The 24,338-nt window shown below is 38.3% G+C and overlaps 1 protein-coding gene across 3 annotated transcripts in view; it reads left to right on the forward strand.

The window, feature by feature from the left end:
* Nucleotides 1-24,338, forward strand: part of USP32 (ubiquitin specific peptidase 32) — a 127,639-nt gene that overhangs the window by 90,948 nt on the left and 12,353 nt on the right. For all 3 annotated transcript variants that reach the window (XM_080679027.1, XM_080679026.1, XM_080679028.1), the window contains exons 17-29: nt 2,805-2,959; nt 4,679-4,760; nt 5,587-5,661; nt 7,725-7,863; nt 8,128-8,233; nt 9,661-9,834; nt 10,427-10,601; nt 11,030-11,181; nt 12,835-12,946; nt 14,414-14,625; nt 18,897-19,081; nt 21,143-21,229; nt 22,143-22,263. In XM_080679027.1, coding sequence (XP_080535153.1) covers nt 2,805-2,959; nt 4,679-4,760; nt 5,587-5,661; nt 7,725-7,863; nt 8,128-8,233; nt 9,661-9,834; nt 10,427-10,601; nt 11,030-11,181; nt 12,835-12,946; nt 14,414-14,625; nt 18,897-19,081; nt 21,143-21,229; nt 22,143-22,263 — 1,775 coding nt within the window. The remainder of the gene's footprint in view (nt 1-2,804; nt 2,960-4,678; nt 4,761-5,586; nt 5,662-7,724; nt 7,864-8,127; nt 8,234-9,660; nt 9,835-10,426; nt 10,602-11,029; nt 11,182-12,834; nt 12,947-14,413; nt 14,626-18,896; nt 19,082-21,142; nt 21,230-22,142; nt 22,264-24,338) is intronic.

Raw genomic sequence — 24,338 nt, forward strand, 5'->3', positions numbered from 1 at the left:
GCCATTATAAATTATTTGCTTGACCTAATTTAGAGTCAACCAGTCAATGACTTCTCTTTTCAACTCCACTCAAATTTTTAGAAGTGATTTCTTTGGCAGTATCATGTTTGTTTGTTTTTAATATTTCTGGTGTATCTTGGGTTAGTTTTTGTGTTTTCTTTTTTTTTACTATATAAAACATGATACATTTTTCATGCTCAGTCTTAGGAACCTGTATCTTATGAGACACAGATAGCAAAGGATATATTTTTGAAAACAAATGAAGCCTATCAAAATGACAAATAAGTTCCTATTTTAATGTGTTATATATAAATAGTTCCCCTTTGATTTCTCTATAAAGTTGTTATACTTTATTTTTTAAAAATATGATTTATTGATTTCAGAGAGAGGAAAGAAGAGGGAGAGAGGGATAGAAACATCAACAATGAGAGAAAATCATTGATCAGCTGCCTCCTGCATGCCCCCTGCTGGGGAATAAGCCCACAGCCCAGACATGTGCCCTAACCTGGAATCAAACCGTGACCTCCTGGTTCATGGGTCAATGCTCAACCACTGAACCATACTGGACAGGCAAAGTTAAGTTTTATTGATAGGCAGGACTTGCTCTATGTTTTTGCTTTGCAAGTATTCAAAATTGTTCTCCAGCAGAAATAATGAATTCATTCGTTTACACAGAGTCTTAGACTTTGTGTTAACAATTCCACAATGTTATTAAAATTAACATAACTTAATATGAAAGAACTACCTATGAACTCAAACCAACCCTAACGTACCATCCCTCCTATGAAATCAAGTAGTAGGATTAATTTAATGCCTTCCTTAAAGGTTATATTCAAATAATATATGGAAATTCTTCCACATATTTTTTGGTAAGAATTATAGCATAGCAGTGGCCTCTGCCTAACCAAACTTTGTCTTTGGGGAAAACATCAAAATCAAGGAACAGTGAAATAGAATCTCTAGGAAACTTTATTTAATTTTCCATGAATAAAAGTATTTGCCTTACTTTCATGGCATCCATAGCCCGTAACTTTTTCAATTATCCTTAAAAGATAACATGAGAGGCAAAATGTGTTATTGGACTTTAGTAAGTATTCTTTGCAACTCTTGTGCTGATCCTAGATTTTTGCTGCTCTGTAAATTCCACTAGATTTGTTGATGCTATTCAAAAGCACAACATTTTGTATAAGTGGCTGCCTACTTAATGAGCTATGCTATAAAAACTGTCTAGAATTCAAATAAATTTCTTATGTTGCTTAGGACAATAGAAATTGACTGGGACACTACATTTGCAAATGCTTCTGAATCCTAGAACTAGGTAGTTAATTATGCTCCAAATTTGTTCTTAATTTGAAATTTTATTCCTTACTAATTAGTTGTGAAATCAATCAGTAATCATTTTGAAGTTTATGAAAATATGCTTTCTTGCTGTAATCTTATAACTAATCCTCTGATGTATAATTAGAGAAATTTGCTCTTTTGTTTTCTTTTAGTGATTGCCTTTTGCTTGCTTATAGTAAAAGATTTGCTTTGCTATTGGTTTAAATTTGATCATGGCTGGGTTTTGTTCTGCTTTCTCATTACTCTATTTATTATAGCTGTTTACTAGGCTCTTTTATTCCTTTTGTAGTGACAAGTAAACAAACCTTGCCACAGTTATAATGACTTAAACATAGCCTTTTTGACAGACAATGCTACAGAAGTCATTGTTTCTTAGATGATTTTTCAGCCTATTTTAGGTGAGTGGATTCTTTTTGGAGCTCTAAAAAAGCGGATGATGTCTATACACTTTTCTGCTTTACTTAGTAGGTGAAGACTCAAAGTGCATTTAATAAGAATAAAACTAAGTCACCATTGAATGTGTGGAAAACTACCTGGAATGTATAATTGTATCCTAGATGGGTTATATCCATATGTTAAGTTTATTTTAGTTTTGGGTTTCTCAATAAACTGTAACCTCCCATAGATAAGAGATGACGATTTTAAGTGGTAGTTTTGTCTCAGTTTTTGTCTAAATAGTTTAACCAATAATTTCTTATCATTTTATCTCCCTTCTTCTTTGAAGTATATGGTGAGACTTGGACATATTCTTCCTTCACTCTTCACTCTTTCCCCTTATCGCCACTCTTTCTGTTTCCATGTCTTTCAGGAATTCAAGGTCATGTCTACTGCCATCTTATTTGGCAGGCAGGTCATAGGATTTTTACCCCCTTAGGCCTTTTAATAGGGCATTTTTTTGGTCCTAGGAAGCTTCTTGAAGCTGCGTTTGGTCACGTAGAATCTATGCCTACTTAGAATTTTAAGTAAAATCATGTAATTGTACCAGTGTGCCAGGTATTTGGGGAGCTTAATGACTGAGAGTGATGGAGTTAATAATTCAAAGAGTTAATTTGAAGAAAGTGCATCAGGTGAAGCCAATTATGTATCTGTGAAATTCAAATCCAGTCCCATTTTATCTTCTCCATTTGTATGCTGAATTTTTCTTTTGCTATTGAGTGTGACCCAGCTGAGGGCCTATTGTTTGTTTATATTTGCCACTCTTCTGGGATCTGAGAACTGCCAATTATTTGGGTCTTTGTGATTTTTGTTGCCTCCTTTCAAAGTTAGGGCTTTGGACTCACTCTAAGATACTTGGGTCTCCTGTCTTCATCTTAAAGCTTCTTAATTTATAAAATTATTAACCTCTAATTCTCATTTTTCATCATTATTTTCTAAAATACTGTGGTCCCATTGCTAAAGGGGTGCTTTTATTTTTTCACTTCTTAACATCTATCTTTTCCTTATTGTGATTACTATGACTATAGGAAACGTACCTTCTCCAAATGCACCATTAAAGCGGGTCTTAGCCTATACGGGCTGTTTTAGTAGAATGCAGACCATCAAGGAAATTCATGAGTATCTATCTCAGAGGCTGCGCATCAAAGAGGAAGATATGCGCTTGTGGCTATACAACAGTGAGGTAAGAGGCGTTCAGAATCATGAAGGCATCTCCATGCGGCGATCAAGTGTTAAATCCATATTTCATGAGCATAGGATTTTGTCTACAGTAATTATACTGAAAACCATTCCAAGGATCTCAGTGAAAACTTCATCTTTTATTTTATATTTTTATTTTTTAAATATATTTTTATTGATTTCAGAGAGGAAGGAAGAGGGAGAGATAGAAACATCAATGATGAGAGAGAATCATTGACGGGCTGCCTCCTGCATGCCCCCTACTGGTGATTGAGCCCGTAACCTGGGCACGTGCCCTTGACCAGAATCATCGAACCTGGACTCTTCAGTCCACAGGCTGATGCTCTATTCATAGGCAAACCGGCTAGGGCAGTGGTCGGCAAACTCATTAGTCAGCAGAGCGGCAAACCGCGGCTCGCGAGCCGCATGTGGCTCGCAAGCCGAGGTTTGCCGACCACTGGGCTATGGGGAAAACTTCATCTTTTAAATTACTATATGCATACATGTAGATATTTGTTACCTGAAATCCATAATACCACTTGATCATCATGGACAGTACCATCTTATAAGGATTATTGTTATAACAGAAAATATATTTTTTCAACTACATAGAGTTTATTTTCTCCAAATTGTAAGTTTGTTTTCTATTTGTTTTGAAGTAACATGCTCATGTTCAAAAAATGCAAACAATACAAAATAATATAGTTAATATTCTTCCTTACCATTCTCTGGTCCCTCTCTTTCATTCTCAGAGGCGGTGATGTTAATTGCTTAATATGCAGTGTGTTTTCAGATTATAATATGAAATTGGATTATAAGTAGTTTTAACCAATTCTCTATTCCCTAGTTCCTTCTTTTTTACATCCTCCTTTGGTCACCATTGAGAGGCAGTATAGTATCATAGTTTAAGAGCATGGGCTCCTGGACCCAAACTGCCAGGGATTAAGCTTGTTATGTAACTTGCTAGTTATATAACCAAGGGAAGGTCACTTAACTCTATCTCCGTTTTCTCATGAGTAAATGGGGGAAATAATAGTATCTCCCTTAGGGAAGTTGTAAGAATTAAATGAATTAATTGTGCGAGCATTTTAGACAGGGTAAGCATAAACAAAAACGTATAATCCTACTATATGACATTTGGTTTCACATTTTTAGTTCCCAGTAAGTGATCAATTTCCATCTTGATTACAGGCACGTTTACTGAATTTCACACTACGTTTGATCTGTGATGAGTCTTCTGGTCCCCCCCAAATTCTATATAATCTTGTTCTAGAGATAAAAAGTACATTTTATGAAGTATATATTGGTTTTCCCTCATTTTACCAGCTAAATTATAAGCATTTCTGAACAACTATAGTATGCCTAATATCTGTCACGTAAGTTATGTGACTACAAGGGCATTTTTAATTGTTATTCATTTTTACTTCCATAATAAAAATGGGTTCCTCAGCCCAGCCTGCGCCCTCTCGAGATGTCTGACTGTATGCATACATGTAGATATTTGTTAGCGCTGCCGCAGAGGTGGGAGCACAGAGGAGTGAGCGTGAGCCGGGCTTCTGGCTGAGCGCACTGACCACCAGGGGCAGCTCCTGTGTTGAGCATCTGCCCCCTGGTGGTCAGTGTGCATCATAGCAACCGATCGATTTGCTTATTAGCCTTTTATTATATAGGATTTGTTACAAGTTTTTTAAATTAACAGAAACATTTTCTGTTCCATACACAGAATTACCTTACTCTTCTGGATGATGAAGATCATAGATTAGAATATTTGAAAATTCAAGATGAGCAGCACCTGGTAATTGAAGGTACAAGAAGGAAGCATTGCATCAGTATTAGATTTTTTAGGGGAAAAATTTAAAGATTTAGTTACTCACTAATAAACCATTTTATAATTTTCTAACTTTTATTTGGTCATTATATTCTTTTTTATTTTTTTAATTCTTTCTGTTTTGATCATTATATTCTTTATAGCAGCGGTTGCCAACCGGTGATCCGCGGACCACTGATGGTCCATGAGGTCCGAAAGGTTGGTGACCGCTGCTTTATAGTAAAGAATACCCATTCAACCCTTATATAATCCTACATACTATTTAGATTACTTTAAAAGAAAAATACGCCTACATTAATTGTCTGGCAAAGGGTGGAAATGGTGGGTATTTAGTTATGAGTTTACAAAGTATCTTAAATTTTCAACATGCCTCTTTGAGGGTAAATAAGGAGACTAATTTTCTTGCATAGTTAGTGGCATAGACTTTCATTAGTCATCAACACTGGTCTCTCACCAACAGAGCTTCCTTGTATATTCACACATAGATTTATACACATCATTGAAAACTAGCACATCATTTGTATTAAAATGAATAGGTTACTCTCACAGTTGTCGCTATTTAAGAAAGAACTGTAATAGTTCTAATGTATTAACTTTAAGAGCTTTAATTACTTCTCTAGATGGTTGAGTATAATTTTACTTCAGGTAGGTAATTGAGGGAATAGCTTACTAATTAATTCTAACCAACTGACTATAAAGTCCCCAATATAAAGAATCAGAATGGTTTCAGAATCAAATACTAAAAATAACTTGATTTTTTTTATAGTTTCTGATTTAAAAATAACATTTATCTGTCTTTCTAGTTCGAAACAAAGATATGAGTTGGCCTGAGGAAATGTCCTTTATAGCAAACAGTAGTAAAATAGACAGACACAAGGGTAAGTCTCCAGTATATTATTTTCAAATAGAGTATCTTATCAAATAGATTCCCCCCCCCAACAATTGAAGTGTTAACAACTTTTGACTTTCTAGTTCTTATTTTTCTTTTTCCTGATATATCAAATTTCTTTCTAACCTTCCAATTATATAATTTATATCTGTATATTTTTTCAATATAAATGAACATTTATTGAGCTCATACTAAATAAGAAATGGTTAAGATATGTCCCTCCCCCAAACTGTGTAAACTTTTCTCCACTCAGCCTAGGATCAATGCCTTGCTGTTTCTCTTAGGCTGAGAAATACATGCTATGTTTCACTAGTTTTGAAAGTAGTAAGTAGTATAGTGGTGGACACTGCTAGCAGAACATTTGTTTCCTTTAAAACAAGCACTGAGATGAACTTGCTGCTTTCCATGGAGGAGCTGAACTCATCTGGTGTTCCAGTCATGGGCTCTTCTGAATAATCACCAGTGACACTTGCCATGGCCTCAGTGACTTCTTTTAAAAGCTGGTATTGCGCCCTCACTGGTTTGGCTCAATGGATAGAGCATCAGCCTGAGGACTGAAGGGTCCTGGGTTCGATTCTGGTCAAGGGCACATGCTGCAGGAGGCAGCTAATCAATGCTTCTCTCTCATCATTGATATTTCTTTCTCTCCCTCTCCCTTCCTCTCTGAAATCAATATACATATATATTTAAAAATTTTAAAAATTTCATATCAATAAAGAAATTAAAATCCAAGATGCTATCCAAGTACACATCAGTGGTTGAGTCTAGGGCAGTGGTTGACTCTTGGTCCGTATTAATGTCTAGGTCACTGATGTTGTGTGGGAATGATGCAGGGAAAGTCACAGTTAGGATGAACCTGGTAAAGAAGACGAGGGCCTTCTTAATCATGGTGCAAGTGGTCGTTAAGAGTTTCCAAATTCTGGAGGGATAAGACAGGGAGAAAAATGTAAATGTATTACTACCACTTGCAAAGATATAATTTTCGAAACTGCTCTAAGACGAACAAGTTTCCTTATATTTAAACTAGGCCTGGTGCACGAATCCGGCCTGGCCTGCACCCTCACAATCCGGGACTCCTCGGGGGATGTCAGATAGCCGATTTAGGCCCCATCCCCACAGGCCCAATCCAGACAGGAGGGAGCCCAATCCTGTGCGTTGAGCATCTGTCCCCTGGTGGTCAGTGTGCCTCATAGCAACCCGTGGTTCAGTCATTTGGTCACTTAAGCTTTTATAGATAGATAGATAGATAGATAGATAACTTCTAAAAATTTCCACCTTTTATGGAACTCTAACTTTTCCTTCTGCCTTTCCATCTTATTAAGGATGTCTTAAGGACCAGTATTTTTAATACCAGTATTTTTCCAATCCAAAATTTTTTTCAGTTCAAGACATGCACTGTTTGGCCAGTAATGGTAGGATTTATAGCAACTCAACCAATAAGCCTTTTATGACCTAACTAGGGAAGCAAAATGCTTCCATAAAAAATGCAAAGCAAAGGATACAGCCCTCATAGGTCCACAGTTCATTCTCACAGATAGCCTAAGAAAGACCTAATTTATATATATGTGTGTGTGTGTGTGTGTTTACATATATATATATGTAAATATTTTTATTGATTTCAGAGAGGAAGGGAGAGGGAGAGATAGAGATAGAAACATCAGTGGTGAGAGAGAATCATCGATCGGCTGTCTCTTGCACGTCCCACACGGGGTATCAAGCCCACAACCCAGGACCTCCTGGTTCATAGGTCGATGCTCAACCACTGGGCTGGGCTAATTTATATATTTTTAAAGACATAATACTAGAGGGTGGAGGAGGCCAAAGAGGGGGGATTATAGAGAATCACTGCTGCTTCTAGATTACAAATGAGCATGGATTATCAGGATTGCCAGTGATACTCCTCTACTTCAGCATTGCAAGACTAAATAGAGAAATATTAGCTTCATTTAGTTGATATAAAAAGTTATAAAAATTTGTATCCAATATAAGTTATTGTTTGGTCTACGACATTTTACTACAGTTGGACTTCAGTTCTCATATTGTTTGTTCTAGTTCCCACAGAAAAGGGAGCCACAGGTCTGAGTAACCTGGGAAACACATGCTTCATGAATTCAAGCATCCAGTGTGTTAGTAACACACAGCCACTGACACAGTATTTTATCTCAGGGAGACATCTTTATGAACTGAACAGGTAATCTTTCTTGAGTTATTGGCCTCTTAACTTTTTACAACTATGATATGAACTCAGTATCACTTGAATTTCCTCTTTCTTTACCATGGTAAAAAAGTCTTACCTTATTTTCTCTATTTAGTATTAATTAAGGTCCAGGAGATAAGTCTCTTATTTTAAAAAGATGTTTTGATGTGAGAAAACAGATAACTAGGCATTTTTATTCCCACATGATTCTTATTGATTAGAATCTTTGGCAACAAATTTTCCTTTCAAAACTTCTAGGACAAATCCCATTGGTATGAAGGGGCATATGGCTAAATGCTATGGGGATTTAGTACAGGAACTTTGGAGTGGAACTCAGAAGAATGTCGCCCCATTAAAGCTTCGGGTAAGCAGTTAAAGTAATATAAATGTTTTTAACTCCTAAATAATTGTTTACGTAATTATTTTCCTTTACATATTTTGTATGTTTAGCTTTTTTTGTTTAGTTTAACTCATGTTTTTGGATGCTTCACATGGCATATACTGGATGTCATATACTTTTACTTGTTTAAATATATGCAAAATACAGCTATAGAAAAAAATAAAATACAACTATAGATGTAGTGAGTGGGTAGGAAAAGATCAAAGGCACAATCTAAATTTGATATGTTGTTTCTTTTACCAATTCGTCAAATATCTTGCTTTTATATATGTATACATAGTAAACCTTTCTTTGTTAATCTATCACTATTAGAAATATTCTAACTGCAAGATAGACCCGAGTCTAATTAATGATACTCAATACATCTTTAATATTATTGTGATAATAAGTTCTATCTGTAGAATTTTTTAAAGTAGCAGAAAGAAAGAATATAATTAATGGGTAAAATTTTATATTAATGTCACTTGTAGTAACTGTTAGTAAAGTTAGGATTGTTTTGTTTTTTTTAATATATTTTTTTATTGATTTTAGAGAGGAAGGATGAGGGGGAAAGAGATAGAAACATCCATGATGAGAGTGAATCATGGATCAGCTGCTTCCTGCAAGTCCCCCACTGGGGATCGAGCCCACAACCCTGGGCATGTGCCCTTGACTGGAATCGAACCTGGGACCTTTCAGTTCACAGGCCAATGCTCTATTCACTGAGCCAAACCAGCTAGGGCTAGGATTGTTTTTATCTCTATTTTAAAACAAGGCAAAATGTTTTTAGGTTAAAAATTAATAATTATAATAGCTAAAAATTTGACTACCACTTACCAGGCACTGTTCTCATTATTTTATGTGTAGTAACTCATTTAATTTTCTATATGGCCCTACAATACAAAAGCGATATTATTATCCCCATTTTATGGCTGAGAAACTAAGGCTTAGAGCAGTTAAATATCCTGCCCAAGGTTGCAAGCTAGTTTGTAAGTCCTCACAGTTAAACATGAGTCTGTTCTGCCTCTAATAATAACAGGATGCAACAAGACCAGAAAAGTTATCTGTAAAAGAAAACATTATAATAGGAACTCTTAATGTGAGCGAATGCTATTTTAATATTTCTGCCTTACCTGTTTTAAATAACATCTGAGTATCTAAAGAATTGTTTGCTTTTATGATGCTGAACTAGGATATAGTATTGGCCAAAATACACTTTTTTCTTTTGGTCATTTGAGATTAAGATTAGAAAGCTTTCATAATTAGCCAAAATATATTTGCTGAAATAGAGACAGACTAAATACCATACTATATTTACCTTCTTATAATGCCTCTGGTTGAATTATGAGGCATGTTCATTCCAAATATTATTGGGTAGCAATAATTTGTATACTTCCAACTCTTACTTATAGTGGACCATAGCAAAATATGCTCCCAGGTTTAATGGGTTCCAGCAACAAGACTCCCAAGAACTTCTGGCTTTTCTCTTGGATGGTCTTCATGAAGATCTCAACCGAGTCCATGAGAAACCATATGTAGAACTGAAGGATAGCAATGGCCGGCCAGACTGGGAAGTGGCTGCAGAGGTTTGTCAGTTTTGAGTTTCTAATGTAAGCAATAGATTAAATGTTCTGGCCACAAATGTATGTTGCACAACTTAAATTCTGTGGTCAGAATTTTACTATGAAAGTAAATGAATTTTTATTTCTCTTCTTTGTTTTTGTGCAGTAATGCCAAAACAAAGCAGCCTTAAATGAAAATAGAAAAACGTTGCCTTTTCACATTGTACACTTTTGGGAGAGGATGTTTATTCAGTAACTTCAAGAATCTTCATAATTGCTAAAGTAATGTGTACAGTAACCAATAGGCACATTTTATTTCCTTTTTAATGGACAAAGAACTCTAATAATCATCATCATTACCATGATAAGAACAAAGAAAATAATAGGATTTTCCATCTGAATTTAATATTTTGTAGGTTGAACAGAGGGAATCACATTTTTAATTTTATATCTGAATTATGTTTGTAGGCAGGAAGTTTTTATATTTTTAATGACTGTGAAGGATTATATTCTTAACATTTAAATCTCATTTAACTAGTTTCTTTGAATTTGTGTAGAAATACTATTCTTTTGAATTTTCCAAAAAAATTTTTTCTCTAATCTTTTTTCTTGATAGGCCTGGGACAATCATCTGAGAAGGAATAGATCAATTGTTGTAGATTTGTTTCATGGGCAGTTAAGGTCCCAAGTCAAATGCAAGACATGTGGTCATATAAGTGTCCGATTTGACCCATTCAATTTTTTGTCTTTGCCGCTACCAATGGACAGTTATATGCACTTAGAAATAACAGGTAGGTTACAAAGTTCTGAAAAAATATTTAACTCCGTTGTCTTTTACCTTATTTAAGCAGCCTGAATTTGTAAGTATGGTCATTTGTTTATAATGCATTCTCATAAAAATGATAGCTTGTTATAATACAGCAATCTAATTTCAGACATGATGTAAGGTTTATAAGACTTGGAACATGGGTCCATTTTTGTGCCTATTGACTCCTCTGTTTTAGATATGCCAGAAATTCTCTTTAAAATGTTGCAAAGCAAATCACACTTCCATATCAGATGAGCATTCAAAAAAATAAAACTATTTTAATATAATCCCTACGTATCATCTATTGTAGTGTTTGCATATAAAATAAAAATTCTAGATTAAAATGTTTGTAATTTCCAAGTCATAGACACACACACATTTTATTGATAATAGATCTTTTCTCATTACTAGTTATTAAGTTGGATGGCACTACCCCTGTACGTTATGGACTAAGACTGAATATGGATGAAAAGTACACAGGTTTAAAAAAACAGCTGAGTGATCTCTGTGGACTTAAATCAGAACAAATCCTTCTTGCAGAAGTACATGGTTCCAACATAAAGGTAATATTAACTATTCTTTGTAGGAAACCCTTGATTCTGTCCTTCAAAGAGCAGTTTTCTCCATTAATTATGATGTTAAGTGACTGAGCAAGATATTAAAATGCAACAACTGAACAAAAAAATTTGTCAAGTCTTCCATACCATTCTCTGAAACATTTGAGATCTTGCTCCCCAACATATTTTGTCAGTTTGGCTTAAATAAACTTATAAAAATCTCCCCCCCAAAAAGAAAATTTTTCATCCCAAAAATTTAAAAGGTTTGTCTGCCAGAATAAAGGAGTAATAATCATGGTGATATTTTTTTAAAATATATTTTATTGATATTTTACAGAGAGGAAGGGAGAGGGATAGAGAGTTAGAAACATCGATGAGAGAGAAACATCGATCAGCTGCCTCCTGTACACTCCCTACTGTGCCTGCAACCAAGGTACATTCCCTTGACTGGAATCGAACCTGGGACCCTTCAGTCCTCAGGCCGATGCTCTATCCACTGAGCCAAACCAGTAAGGGCCATGGTGGTATTTTTAAAAGAAGGGAATTATGTAAGCCAAGGCTGCCTATATAGAGTGACCTAGCTGTGTTACTACAGTAGATGTCCTCTAGTGACTGCTGCTGCTGTGCTTGGCAGCTCTTCTGTATTACCATTGTCACCAGAATTATTCTAGGTTAAAGTATTTTATGTATTTATGAATGTGTGTTTTTAGTATTTATTTATGAACTAGAGGCCCAGTGCACGAATTCGTGCACCAGTGGGGTCCCTCAGCCTGGCCTGCAGGATCAGGCCGAAACCGGCTCTCCGACATCCCCCAAGGGGTCTCAGATTTTAAGAGGGCTCAGGCCAGGCCAAGGGACCCCACCTGTGCATGATCAGACTGGGGAGAGACTGGGAGAGATGCGGGAAGTTGGCCAGCTGGGGAGGGACCGCAGGAGGGCTCCAGGGTGTGTCCGGTCCATCTCCCTCAGTCCCAATCAGCTGGACCTCAGCAGCAAGTTAACCTACCAGTCAGATTGTCTATCCCCTGGTGGTCAATGCATGTCATAGCGAGCAGTTGAGCAGCCTTAGCATATCATTAGCATATTATGCTTTGATTAGTTGAATGGCCAACTGGTCAACTGGACACTTAGGATATTAGGCTTTTATTATGTAGGATATGTATAGTTGGCCTTTAACACACTAGGAATTTAGAGAGTAAAAATAAATTGACACAAATCACTTCCTCCTGAATACCAGCTGGAGAAACAAGCAATTTAATAAATATATTGCCAATCCTAAATTGAGCTCGTGCCATTGGTATTATTTATATTTATCTTTGGGGTTTCTGAACAAACTCCCCCACCTTATTGACATTTTGTTCATATGTAATGCAAAAGTGAGATCTCTCTGAGAGTGTTGGTTTAGATGCCTGAATTGAAGGACAAACCTTAAAAACCAGTTATACACAACATATTTCCTTTCTGTGGAAAGGGATAGATAATGGTTTTGTCAGTGAGGTTAACTTATCAAGCTTTCATCTTTTAGTGATTTGAGAAATATTATTCATTCATCTTGTTTATTTAGTGATAAAATCATCGAAGACATTCGCTTCAAATATATCACAGAGTTCATTTTCCATCTTATCTGAAACATCTCTCACCTTGTCTCTTTTTCTATAGAATTTCCCTCAGGACAACCAAAAAGTACGACTCTCAGTGAGTGGATTTTTGTGTGCATTTGAAATTCCCATCCCTGGATCTCCAGTTTCAGCTTCTAGTCCAATACTGACAGGTATGGTAGAACTAGAGCTTCTTTTCATGATTTCAGCTTTAAATTCTGGGCCAAGAGTTATCATCCTTTTTATATTTGTTTGGGCTGAGGATATTAGAGCAAAAGAATTTTGGAGGCTGAAGGAAACTTTTGTGATGATTTGGCTCAAATTCTTCGTTTTATAGATGAGGAATCTAAAATTCAGAGAACCTAAGTAACTAAGTTAAGTAGATTAGTTATGAGTTAATTTACCACTGGAATTCAGATCTCTTTTTGCTCTTTTATCTAATACTAACATGGCAATAGCTGGTGTGAGAAGAGTATACTATCAGAAAACATGATAATATGACTAAAAAGGAATTTGCTTATCAAATATTTGCATATGATTTAATATGGTCATCTAATGAGTCTTTTGGCCATTGATACAGTTTGTTTATTCTTTTTTATACTATTGATAATTAGGTCCATTCCGCAATTATAAAGTACTTCTCTGATTGGCACTAAATAGATAAGACTGATTGGTAGATGATTTAATAATGCTTTTTTGTTGAGATCTTCACTGGCCAATAGAACTCTCTGCAGTGATGGAAATTTTCTGTAATCTTTTTATTTTTTTAATATATTTTATTGATTTTTTACAGAGAGGAAGGAAGAGGGATAGAGAGCTAGAAACATCGATGAGAGAGAAACATCGATCAGCTGCCTCTTGCACACCCCCTACTGGGGATGTGCCCGCAACCAAGTTACGTGTCCTTGACCGGAATCGAACCTGGGACCTTTCAGTCCACAGGCTGACGCTCTATCCACTGAGCCAAACCGGTTTTGGCAATTTCTGTAATCTTGACAATCCAATGCAATATCCATTAGTCACATGGACTGTTGAGCCCTTGAAATGTGACTTATGAGACTGAGGAAATGTATTTCATTTTAATTTAAAAAGCAACATCTTTCATCATTTATAACAAATGTTAGGGGGGAAGCTATGCATGTGTAGGGGCAAGGGATATGTGGGACATTTCTGTACCTTCTTTATTTTGCTATGAATCTAAAATTGCTCTAAAAAATAAATTTTAAAAAAATGAAATAATTAAAAGGAAAAGTCTCTAGTCTCTGGCTAGGGACTGTCACACTTGACAGAACATTTTTAGAGGAAAGGAGAAATGAATTTTTAGAGGAGAGGAAAAAGAAAACAAGTGGTAGAACTGTTTGGGTGCCACAACATGGTGCTAGTAAAGGTTTCTGCAAAAATTCAACTTACACTTTCCAGAAGTTAATCTTTCTTTGCCATTTAGTCTTAAGTGTGAGTTATAGAAGTAAAATCTGAAATTAAAATCTTCTGATCAATCTAGAATTATTATGTGAACTATAATTTCTCCTTGTCCTTTGTTAAAAGAGACTACTATCAGTAGTTTACATCCTCACAATATTTGAGAAAAAAAATGGAAGTACCACAAGCTTATGGTGCTGTATTTATCTTTGAATTTGTAGATATCTCCTCTTCCCCATCCACAAATGGAATGTTAACCTTAACCACCAATGGGGACCTGCCCCGACCAATATTCATCCCCAATGGAATGCCAAACACTGTTGTGCCATGTGGAACTGAGAAGATCTTAACAAATGGAATGGTGAATGGTCATATGCCATCTCTTCCTGACAATCCCTTTACAGGTTACATCATTGCAGTCCACCGAAAAATGGTTAGTTTGATGTTAGGCAAGTTACTGCTGGTCTTGCCAGTGTCATTTGTGAGACAGCCATTTTCTATCTTTGCAACATTTTCATTTTGTGCACTTTCAATGTGTTATGTATGCTATTGTAAGGGATCATAGCCTGTGTATGAAATGACATTTCTCACTCATTTTTAAGCAGCAACAGAATAGTAGTACATACTATTTTCTTTTAAAAGTGTGTGTCTGTTATATGTTCATGTAGGCAAGTACATCTTCTCTACCATATAAGTATGGATGTCTTTGGAGAAGGTTTGTTTATTTGTTTGCTTGGGGGTGGAAGGGCACCAAAAATGTTCTTGGGCAAGGTAAGTTGTTTCCTAGGACTGCTGTGACAAATTACCACAAACTTGGCGGCTTAAAACAACAAGTTTATTCTTTCACAGTTCTGGAAGCCAGAAGTCCATAATCAAGGTCTCAACAGGGCTGTGCTCCCTTCAAAGGCTTTAGGGGATAATTCTTTCTTACTTCTTCCAACTTCCTTTAGAAGGAAGGAAGAATTTGTGATAGAAAGGAAGCAAGAGGGAGGCTTTTGGAATGTTTGTTATATTCTGTTTGTTGACCTGACTCGTGGTTACATAGCTATTTGATTTTTGCTAATTCTTTGAATTAGTAATTCTTTTTTTTTTTTTTTTTTTAATAAATCTTTATTCAGATTATTACAATTATTTCTCCTTTTTCCCCCCATAGCTCCCCTCCACCCCTTTCCCACCCCACCTTCTGCCCTTACCTCCCCCCCACTGTCCTCATCCATAGGTGTATGATTTTTGTCCAGTCACTTCATGAACCCCCCCATACCCCTTTCCCCCTGAGAATTATCAGCCCACTCCCTTTCTATGCCCCTGATTCTATTATATTCACCAGATTATTCTGCTCCTCAGGTTTTTAATTCACTTGATTTTTAGGTTGGCTTGTTGATAGATATGTATTTGTTGTTCATAATTTTTTCTCTTTACTTTTTTCTTCTTCCTCTTCTTTAAGAATACCTTTCAGCATTTCATATAGTACTGGTTTGGTGGTGATGAACTCCTTCAGCTTTTTCTTATCTGTGAAGCTCTTTATCTGCCCTTCAATTCTGAATGATAGCTTTGCTGGGTAGAGTAATCTTGGTTGTAGGTTCTTGCTATTCATCACATTGAAAATTTCTTGCCACTCCCGTCTGGCCTGCATAGTTTCTGTTGAGAAGTCAGCTGACAGTCGTATGGGTGCTCCCTTGTAGGTAATTAACTGTTTTTCTCTTGCTGCTTTTAATATTCTCTCTTTGTCTTTTGCTCTTGGCATTTTAATTATGATGTGTCTTGGTGTGGTCCTCTTTGGATTCCTTTTGTTTGGGGTTCTGTGGGCTTCCTGGACTTGTAAGTCTATTTCTTTCACCAGGTGGGGGAAGTTTTCGGTCATTATTTCTTCAAATAGGTTTTCAGTATCTTGCTCTCTCTCTTCTTCTGGCACCCCCATAATTCTGATGTTGGTACGCTTGAAGTTGTCCCAGAGTCTTCTTACATTATCTTCAACTTTTTGGATTTTTTTTTTTGCTTTTTGCTTTTTCGGTTGAGTGTTTTTTGCTTCTTTGTATTTCAATTCTTTGACTTGATTCTTGTGTTCCTCTATTCTGTTTCTGGGTCTCTGTATAATATTTTTTATTTCAGTCAGTGTATGTTTAATTTCTAGTTGGTCCTTTTTCATATCTTCGAGGGTCTCGTTATATTTATCGGCCTTTTCTAGGATATTCTTAAAAAGTCTTATAACGGTGGTTTTGAATTCTATATCCAGTCGTTTGTTTTCCTCCATTTCTTTCGTTTGTGATCTGATTCTTTGACCCCGCATTTTCACTGAATCCCTGAGTTGGTAAGGTAGATATTTGTGCTAGGTTTCCAATATGGCCCAGTGGGTCTGCTTCCCCAGTTAACCTGAGGTGGACACTCTTGGTGCACCCCTTTGTGGACTGTGTGTACAGCCTTGTTGTAATTAAGTCTTTATTGTTGTTGGTATCACTGGGAAGAATTGACCTCCGGGCCAGTTGGCTGTAAGGATCAGCTGTGTCTATGCTGGGAGAAGCCCGGTGCTGGAGACAGCCTTATAGGATTAGACTTGCCAAATTGCAATAGCCTCTGTGCTCAGCTTGGATGGGGTGGAGTCTCAGTCTTGGCTTCCTGTCAGCCCCGCCCCTGCGCGCATGTGCGCTTTCAGTCCTCCGCCTTCCCCAGCTCGAGTCTCCGCCTGAGAGTCCAGACTCCCCCCACAAGAGCGTGGGTCCCCAGGGGCTCGCCTGGAACTGGGGTTCACTGCAGTCAGAACTGGGGCTCGGTGCAGTCAGAATCCTCTGACTCCCCTCCACTAGGGAAAGCCTGTGGCGACCCCCGCAGCCTTTGTGCGCACCGGCGCGGCGCGTGTGCGCACTTTCAGTCCTCCGCCTTCCCCGGCTCCTGAGTCTCCGCCCGAGAGTCCAGACTCCCCCTACAAGAGCGTGGGTCCCCAGGGGCTCGCCTGGAACCGGGCTTCACTGCAGTCAGAACTGGGGCTCAGTCAGGATCCTCTGACTCCCTTTCACTAGGGAAAGCCTATGGCTACCTCCGCAGCCTTTGTGCGCACTGGCCCGTGTGCGCCTTCAGACTTCTGCCTTTCCCAGCTCGCGGTCCGAGGCTTCCTTCCCCCTTCCGCCAGAGGAAGTCAGCCAAGCTCTCAGCCGCCCTTCCTCTCTGCGCGCACAAAGCCCCTTTGCCGTACCTCCAATTCTCTGTGAGCTTTTCTCCTTCCTTCTAGTTGTAGAATTTTCACTCAGCCTGCTTTCCTGTGGTTCTGGATGGTGTCCGTTCTGTCTTTTAGTTGTAGTTTTGAAATTGTTGTGCGAGGCAGCAGTTTAGGTGTTTACCTATGCCGCCATCTTGGTTTCCCACTCCGACTTGAATTGTCTTTAAGCATAGTTCCTACAGGTCCCATTAGCTAAAATAATTGGGTAATTCATGCATTTCCCCACCTCTTTTTCTTTTTTAATATATTATTTTATTGCTTTCAGAGAGGAAGGGAGAGGAAGAGAGAGAGAGAAACATCAATGATGAGAGTCATCAATCGGCTTCCTCCTGCACGTACCCTACCAGGGACCTAGCCCTCAACCCAGGCATGTGCCCTTAACAGGAATCGAACCTGGAACCCTTTAGTCCACAGGCCGACACTCTATCCGCTGAACCAAACTGGCTAGGGCTTTTTTTTTTTTTAACCAAGTATTATCAGATCATATATTAAGAACTCTGAACCCCAAGGGGTTTCAGATTGGAGAGGGTGCAGGCCAGGCTGAGGGACATCCCCCCCTTCACCACCCCCATACACGAATTTCATGCACTGGGCCTCTAGTAACAATAATAATACCAGCACATGAAATAGGGCCTTAAAATCATGTATTTAGCTAAGCTTAATTGAATAATTGCAAAATAAAATGCTCAAGAATCAGAAATAAAAGTCTTTTCACTTGGAAACTAGCTAACCCTTAGTGAGTTTATAGATTATTAACTTAGCTTCTCTAACTACTACATAAAGGCCAACCAAAAGAATTAAATGTCTAAGTGCTTAGCAGCTTTTTTGAATAATCCTGAACTCCCAACAATCAATTATACTAAGTTTTTCTTTTATTAAGCAACCATTTCCAAGCTAATTCTGTTCAGTATCTTTATTAAGGAATTTCAACTTAACATACTCAAAGCAAATATTTTTAAATTTTACCTTACTTTTAATTTGTCACATATTTTAAAAATTAAAAAATACCATAGCCATTCAGCTGCTTTTAGGAAGGTGGATAAATTGTTACAAAATTAAATGACTGGTTTCATAAGTCTCCAAAGGTCTCCAGTTGTCAGCAGCTTGTTTTCTGAAAATTGTATTTTGAAGGGAGTATTGGTTTATTGACATACTTTCTAGAGAAAGGGTTTTAATTGCTTAAAAGCCTTGAGCTACAAAACAGTAGCTAGTTTTTACATATGATTCAGTGTGTGTATATGAAATGTTTATTAGAGAAAACTAGTTTGAAAATATTAAATGCTGAAAATCCAAGTTTGATAGATAGCCACACTGAAATTGGCAGTATCTCAACCTTCCAGTGATTCCACGTAAGTTTATCTTCATGTTAATAAAGAGTAGCAGTGACTAATTTGAAATTGATAGTGATACATGTTATTGGTAGTTGTAGAAGAACAAAAGGGAGGAATGAGAGGTCTCTTCTCAGTTCTCTCTTCTCTTGTTTATGCTTATAGATGAGGACAGAACTATATTTCCTGTCATCTCAGAAGAATCGCCCCAGCCTCTTTGGAATGCCACTGATTGTTCCATGCACTGTGCATACCCGGAAGAAAGACCTATATGATTCAGTTTGGATTCAAGTATCTCGATTAGCCAGCCCACTCCCACCTCAGGAAGCTAGTAACCATGCTCAGGATTGGTGAGTTCAGGAGATCAGCTTAGACCTGTGGTTTCCAAACTCCAGAAGAATGTATATGAATTCTGTGTGACTTATAGGACCCATTTTATGTAGGTTTAAGCACTCTTTGAAAAACCATTCAGGGGGTATATAATTCATCCATTTGGTTTGATCTTGTGAGTACGAGAGTCTATACCAGGGGTGGGAAAACTTTTTGACTCGAGGGCCACAATGGGTTCTTAAACTGGACCGGAGGGCCGGAACAAAAGTATGGATGGAGTGTTTGTGTGAATTAATATAAATTCAAAGTAAAGGAGCGGAGGGGAGAGCAAGAGAACCGGATAGAACAGCTGGATCCGGCCCGCGGGCCGTAGTTTGCCCAAGGCTGGTCTATACAGATTCCTTTCTTCACCTAGGCATTCTAGTGTCTAATAATCCTTTTATTCATTAATCCCTCCTGCTGCTTTAAATGCTTCAGGTAATATTCTTGACGACTTTTACTGCAAAAATGGAGTATGAATTCACCAGGGAATTTGTATCATCTCAACCCTAAGAAATTCATAATGGGAGCAATAGTGTGCATATCTATACGTGAATTCTGAAAAAGTCTCATGCCGTAACAGTTGGATTGTTTCATTTTAAATATATTTTTTATTGATTTTTTTACAGAGAGGAAGGGAGAGGGATAGAGAGTTAGAAACATCGATGAGAGAGAAACATCAATCAGCTGCCTCCTGCACACCCCCTACTGGGGATGTGCCCGCAACCAGGGTACATGCCCTTGACCGGAATTGAACCTGGGACCCTTGAGTCCGCAGGCTGATGCTCTATCCACTGAGCCAAACCGGTTAGGGCACAATGTCATTTTAATATGGAATAATTTCATAAGAATAATTAAAGAATAAACATCTTCTGTTTTCTTTCCATTCCTCCTACCACTGTTCTATTGGATTACTAAATGTATTTCTTCTAACAATCATTGGAATTGTAGTCCCTTATTTATATATCAGTTGAATTGTAGATCATTTTCTTGCTATAATTGAGCAAATGAGAGTTCTGCCTCTTTGTGAACTGAGTAAAGAAAGTAAAGAGGTTCTATTAGCTAACAGGTTATTGGTTATGGTTTTGGGTCATTTGATGATTAGATAAGACAAGGTAACAGTTAGTGAGTCCTTATCATGTCTTCATTACCATCAGCTGCCACTACCAGTTGCCAACTGAGCCATAAAGTATATTCTTTGCGTTGTTTCTTAGCAAGGATACATACTTTTTTTTTTTAAAAGTTGAGACCTCACAAGGCTATCTTATAGTTAAAAGATGTTACTCTAAAATTAATGTTATGTAGTTTATAGCTTTGAGTAGTTTAAGACAAAGGAAAAGGGTTACCTAGCATGAACCAGATCCAGGGGTTCTGATTAAAGAAAGCTTCTAAATATATAGTCAACGTCTCTAAAAACCATTATGAGCCCTGACCAATTTGCTCAATGGTTAGAGCATTGGTCCTCTGGTTGAAGGGTGGAGGGTTTGATTTCTGGTCAAGGGTACTTACTTGGGTTGCGGTTTGATCCCTGGCTCTGGGCGGGGCAAATGTGGGAGGCAAACAATCAATGTGTCTCACATCGTTTTTTTTCTCTCTCCCTCCCCTCTACTCTCCCTTTCACTTTTTCTAAAAACAACAAACAAAAAACATGATCTTTCAGCCTTCTGTGGTGTGTCAGTGTTCTTGCCATGGAAAGATCTAATTATTTTAGCCTAATGTGAATTAAGTCTTCTGATAGGATTAGGGCTGAAGGATAATTGGTGTTTGATTAGCTTATCCTTCCACATGGACCTTCTCAGAGACTTCTGGCAGTCTAGTATGTCTACACTTCTGTAAGCAGGGATACAGCATGGGAGCCCTGTGTGTGGGTGGTACAGGACTCAGCTAATGGGTTAGGATAAGCAGCATGGAGCTGTAAATGTGAGCATGCTACTACTACAACAGATGCCCCTTCCGAGGATTATTTCATGGGAAGATGAAAAGGAGTTGAGAACTCAAATCAGAAATATTTCTTACAATCTTTGGTTTATGTTCTGTTTCAGTGATGACAGTATGGGCTATCAATATCCATTCACTCTACGAGTTGTGCAGAAAGATGGGAACTCCTGTGCTTGGTGCCCGTGGTATAGGTAAAGTAACCTTCTGCAAAAGAAAAATTTTAGTAGCTCCAGAAATCTTTTTAATAAGATTTCTCAGTTTTAGACTGAGAAGCTGAAATAAACTTGGGAATTGTTCATCATCTCTTCCTTGTGAAGTCTGTATAAGTTTTACTCTTGAGACATCTGGTTTTTTAAACTCGATAGTCTCATCAAATTCATAGTTTATGATCAACATTATCTCAAATATCCAATTCCCATAGTACTTCTTTGCTACAAAGTTCATATAGTTATATGAATTAATAAATGGTTATCAAGTACTTTGAAAAGCCAAAGACTTGAAAAGTAATAAGCATGATTCCCTGAAATACTAATAATTATGAACATACTAGAGGCCCGGTGCATGAAAATCCATGCACTGGAGGGGGGGTCCCTCAGCCCGGCCTGCCCCCTCTCACAGTCTGGGAGCCCTCGGGGGCGGGTGTTGACGCCCCCATCACACCTCTGTTGCCGCCACTGCCAGCAGCGCAAGCCTTGGCTGGCCCTGGTTACCTGAGCCTTGGGCAGCCCTGGGCGGCTGGGCAGTTACCATCGGAGGCTTGCCTGCACCTCGGGCCACCCCTGGGCGGCTGGGCAGCCGACATCCGAGGCTTGCCTGTGCCTTGGGCCGGCGCTAGGCAGCTGGGAGGCTGAAGGGACTGGGGGACTCTAGAGGCAGGCGCCATCTTGTGGCTATAGGCGCTGCCATCTTTGAGGGTGTGACGGTCAATTAGCATATTCCCTCTTTATTAGCTAGGATATTCATGCATTTATTAGTCTGAAGTAAGAAGCCAGGACAAACTATGAACCCAAGAAGAAATGTAGAAAGGGAGAATATTTCTGATAAAGAAAAATTTTATTCCTTCATAATTATTCCTTCCTCGGTATATCTTTTTTCCACCTTTAGATTTTGCAGAGGCTGTAAAATAGATTGTGGGGAAGACAAAGCTTTCATTGGAAATGCCTATATTGCTGTAGATTGGGACCCCACAGCCCTTCACTTACGCTATCAAACATCACAGGAAAGGGTAAGTACCCAGTGCCATCGCAAGATGGTTGTTTTCATAGGTAAAATTTGTCCTGGTTTAACTATATTATGCCATTTCTGTTATATGCAATTTAAGTACAGCCAGAAAAACATTCATTGGCATTCTCTATGGCACTTAATATATTGACTTGATTACATGGGTGTTTCCATTTTCCCACTTCTAGAGAGAGAGAGAAACATCAATTGATTGCCTCCTGAATGTGCCACAACTGGGGATCAAACCCACAAGCTGGGTATGTGTCCTGACTGGGAATTAAGCCCACCACCTTCTGGTGTATGGAACGATGCTCCAACCAATTGAGCCACACCGGCCAGGACTATATTGGGCCTTTAAAGTTAAAAAATACAACTAATAAGTAAATCTTGTAACAAGATTCTAGGTGTAATTAAGAAGTTATATTCTCTGGGCATGACATACCAATCAGTAAATATCTCACTGCCTGTTTATTAATTACTAGAGTCCCGGTGCATGAAATTTGTGCACGGGGGTGTGTGTCCCTCAGCCCAGCCTGCACCCTCTCCAATCTGGGACCCCTCGAGGGATGTCCGACTGCCTGGACAGTCGGACATCCCTCTCACGATCCAGGACTGCAGGCTCCCAACTGCTTGCCTGCTTGCCTTCCTGGTTGCCCCTAACCGCTTCTGCCTGCCAGCCTGATCACCCCCTAACCACTCCCCTGCCAGCCTGATTGCCCCTAACTGCCCTCCCCTGCAGGCCTGGTCACCCCTAACTGCCCTCCCCTGCTGGCCTGATCGCCCACAACTGCCCTCCCTTGCAGGCCTGGTCCCTCCCAACTGCCCTTCCCTACTGGCCATCTTGTGGTGGCCATCTTGTGTCCACATGGGGGCAGCCATCTTTGACCACATGAGGGGCAGCCATCTTGTGTGTTGGAGTGATGGTCAATTTGCATATTACTTGTTTATTAGATAGGATTATTGAAACTGCAGCATTTGGTAACCAAAATTACTTAGCTCACATGCATTCCAGGGCTGTAGTTGCTATCTTTAATGGGTGTAGTGAGTAGAAAAATTAGAAAAGGTATTGAATGTTTCAGTGCTGGACAACTAAAATTGCATCTCAATGGCTTTTCACCTTGGGATTCCTCTACTGCCACTCTCTGGCTAGAGCAATTTTTAAATTTTGAAAATGTTACTTCAAAAAAGAATACTAAAACATATAAACAAATAAATAGAATTAAAAAAAAAAAAAAAGAATATTGCCCTAGCCAGTTTGTCTCAGTGGATAGAGCATAGGCCTATGGACTGAAGTGTCCCGGGTTCGATTCTGGTCAAGAGCGCACATGCCCTGGTAGCAGCTCAGTCCCCAGTAGGGGGCATGCAGGAGGCAGCCGATCAATGACTCTCTCATCATTGATATTTCTCTCCCTCTGCCTTCCTCTCTGAAATTAGTTTTTTTAAAAAAAAGAATATTAACTCCATACCTGAAAACGTTTGTCATATGCTATATGATGGGTCAATTGAGTACGAAGTTTATGGGTAGAGATAAGATGAATCTGATGGAGAGGGGAAAAAAGCAATAGAATCAAAGGAGTTTCTTAGTTACATGAAGAATTGTAGTGGCTTTTGCATTTATGTAGCTCTTGATGGAAATTTCCTTTACTGTTCGAGAGTGTTCCCTTTAGATAGGTTAGTAATGATAATTGACATTTCTGTCTTTTTGTGCTATTGAAGAATGAGGAAACTACCAATTCCAGACCTAGTTCCCTATTTGGATCCCTCAGTATGTCCCCACACACCTTGAGGCTCCTGGCAGCTCTCACTAGGCAAGGAAGAGTGTAATTTGTGGATACTTGCCAAATGAAAGATCGTTGAGCTAAAGGAAGTTGAAGAGAAGTTGATCTGGTAGATCATGCTCACTGTAGCAAGGTAATGCAATAATCTCAGCCATGCTTCCTTTGAAGAGGGAAAATTTTAGCAACTGATCAAGATTCCTGAATCTGTCAGCACAAAATCTGACAGGACATTATTGTGACAAGATACTCCTGTCAAAGATGAAAAATGATTTAGCTCTGCAAATCTCTTTATTTTTTAACA

The sequence above is a fragment of the Plecotus auritus genome (assembly GCF_963455305.1).
Source record: "Plecotus auritus genome assembly, chromosome: 7".
Classification (NCBI taxonomy): Eukaryota; Metazoa; Chordata; class Mammalia; order Chiroptera; family Vespertilionidae; genus Plecotus; species Plecotus auritus.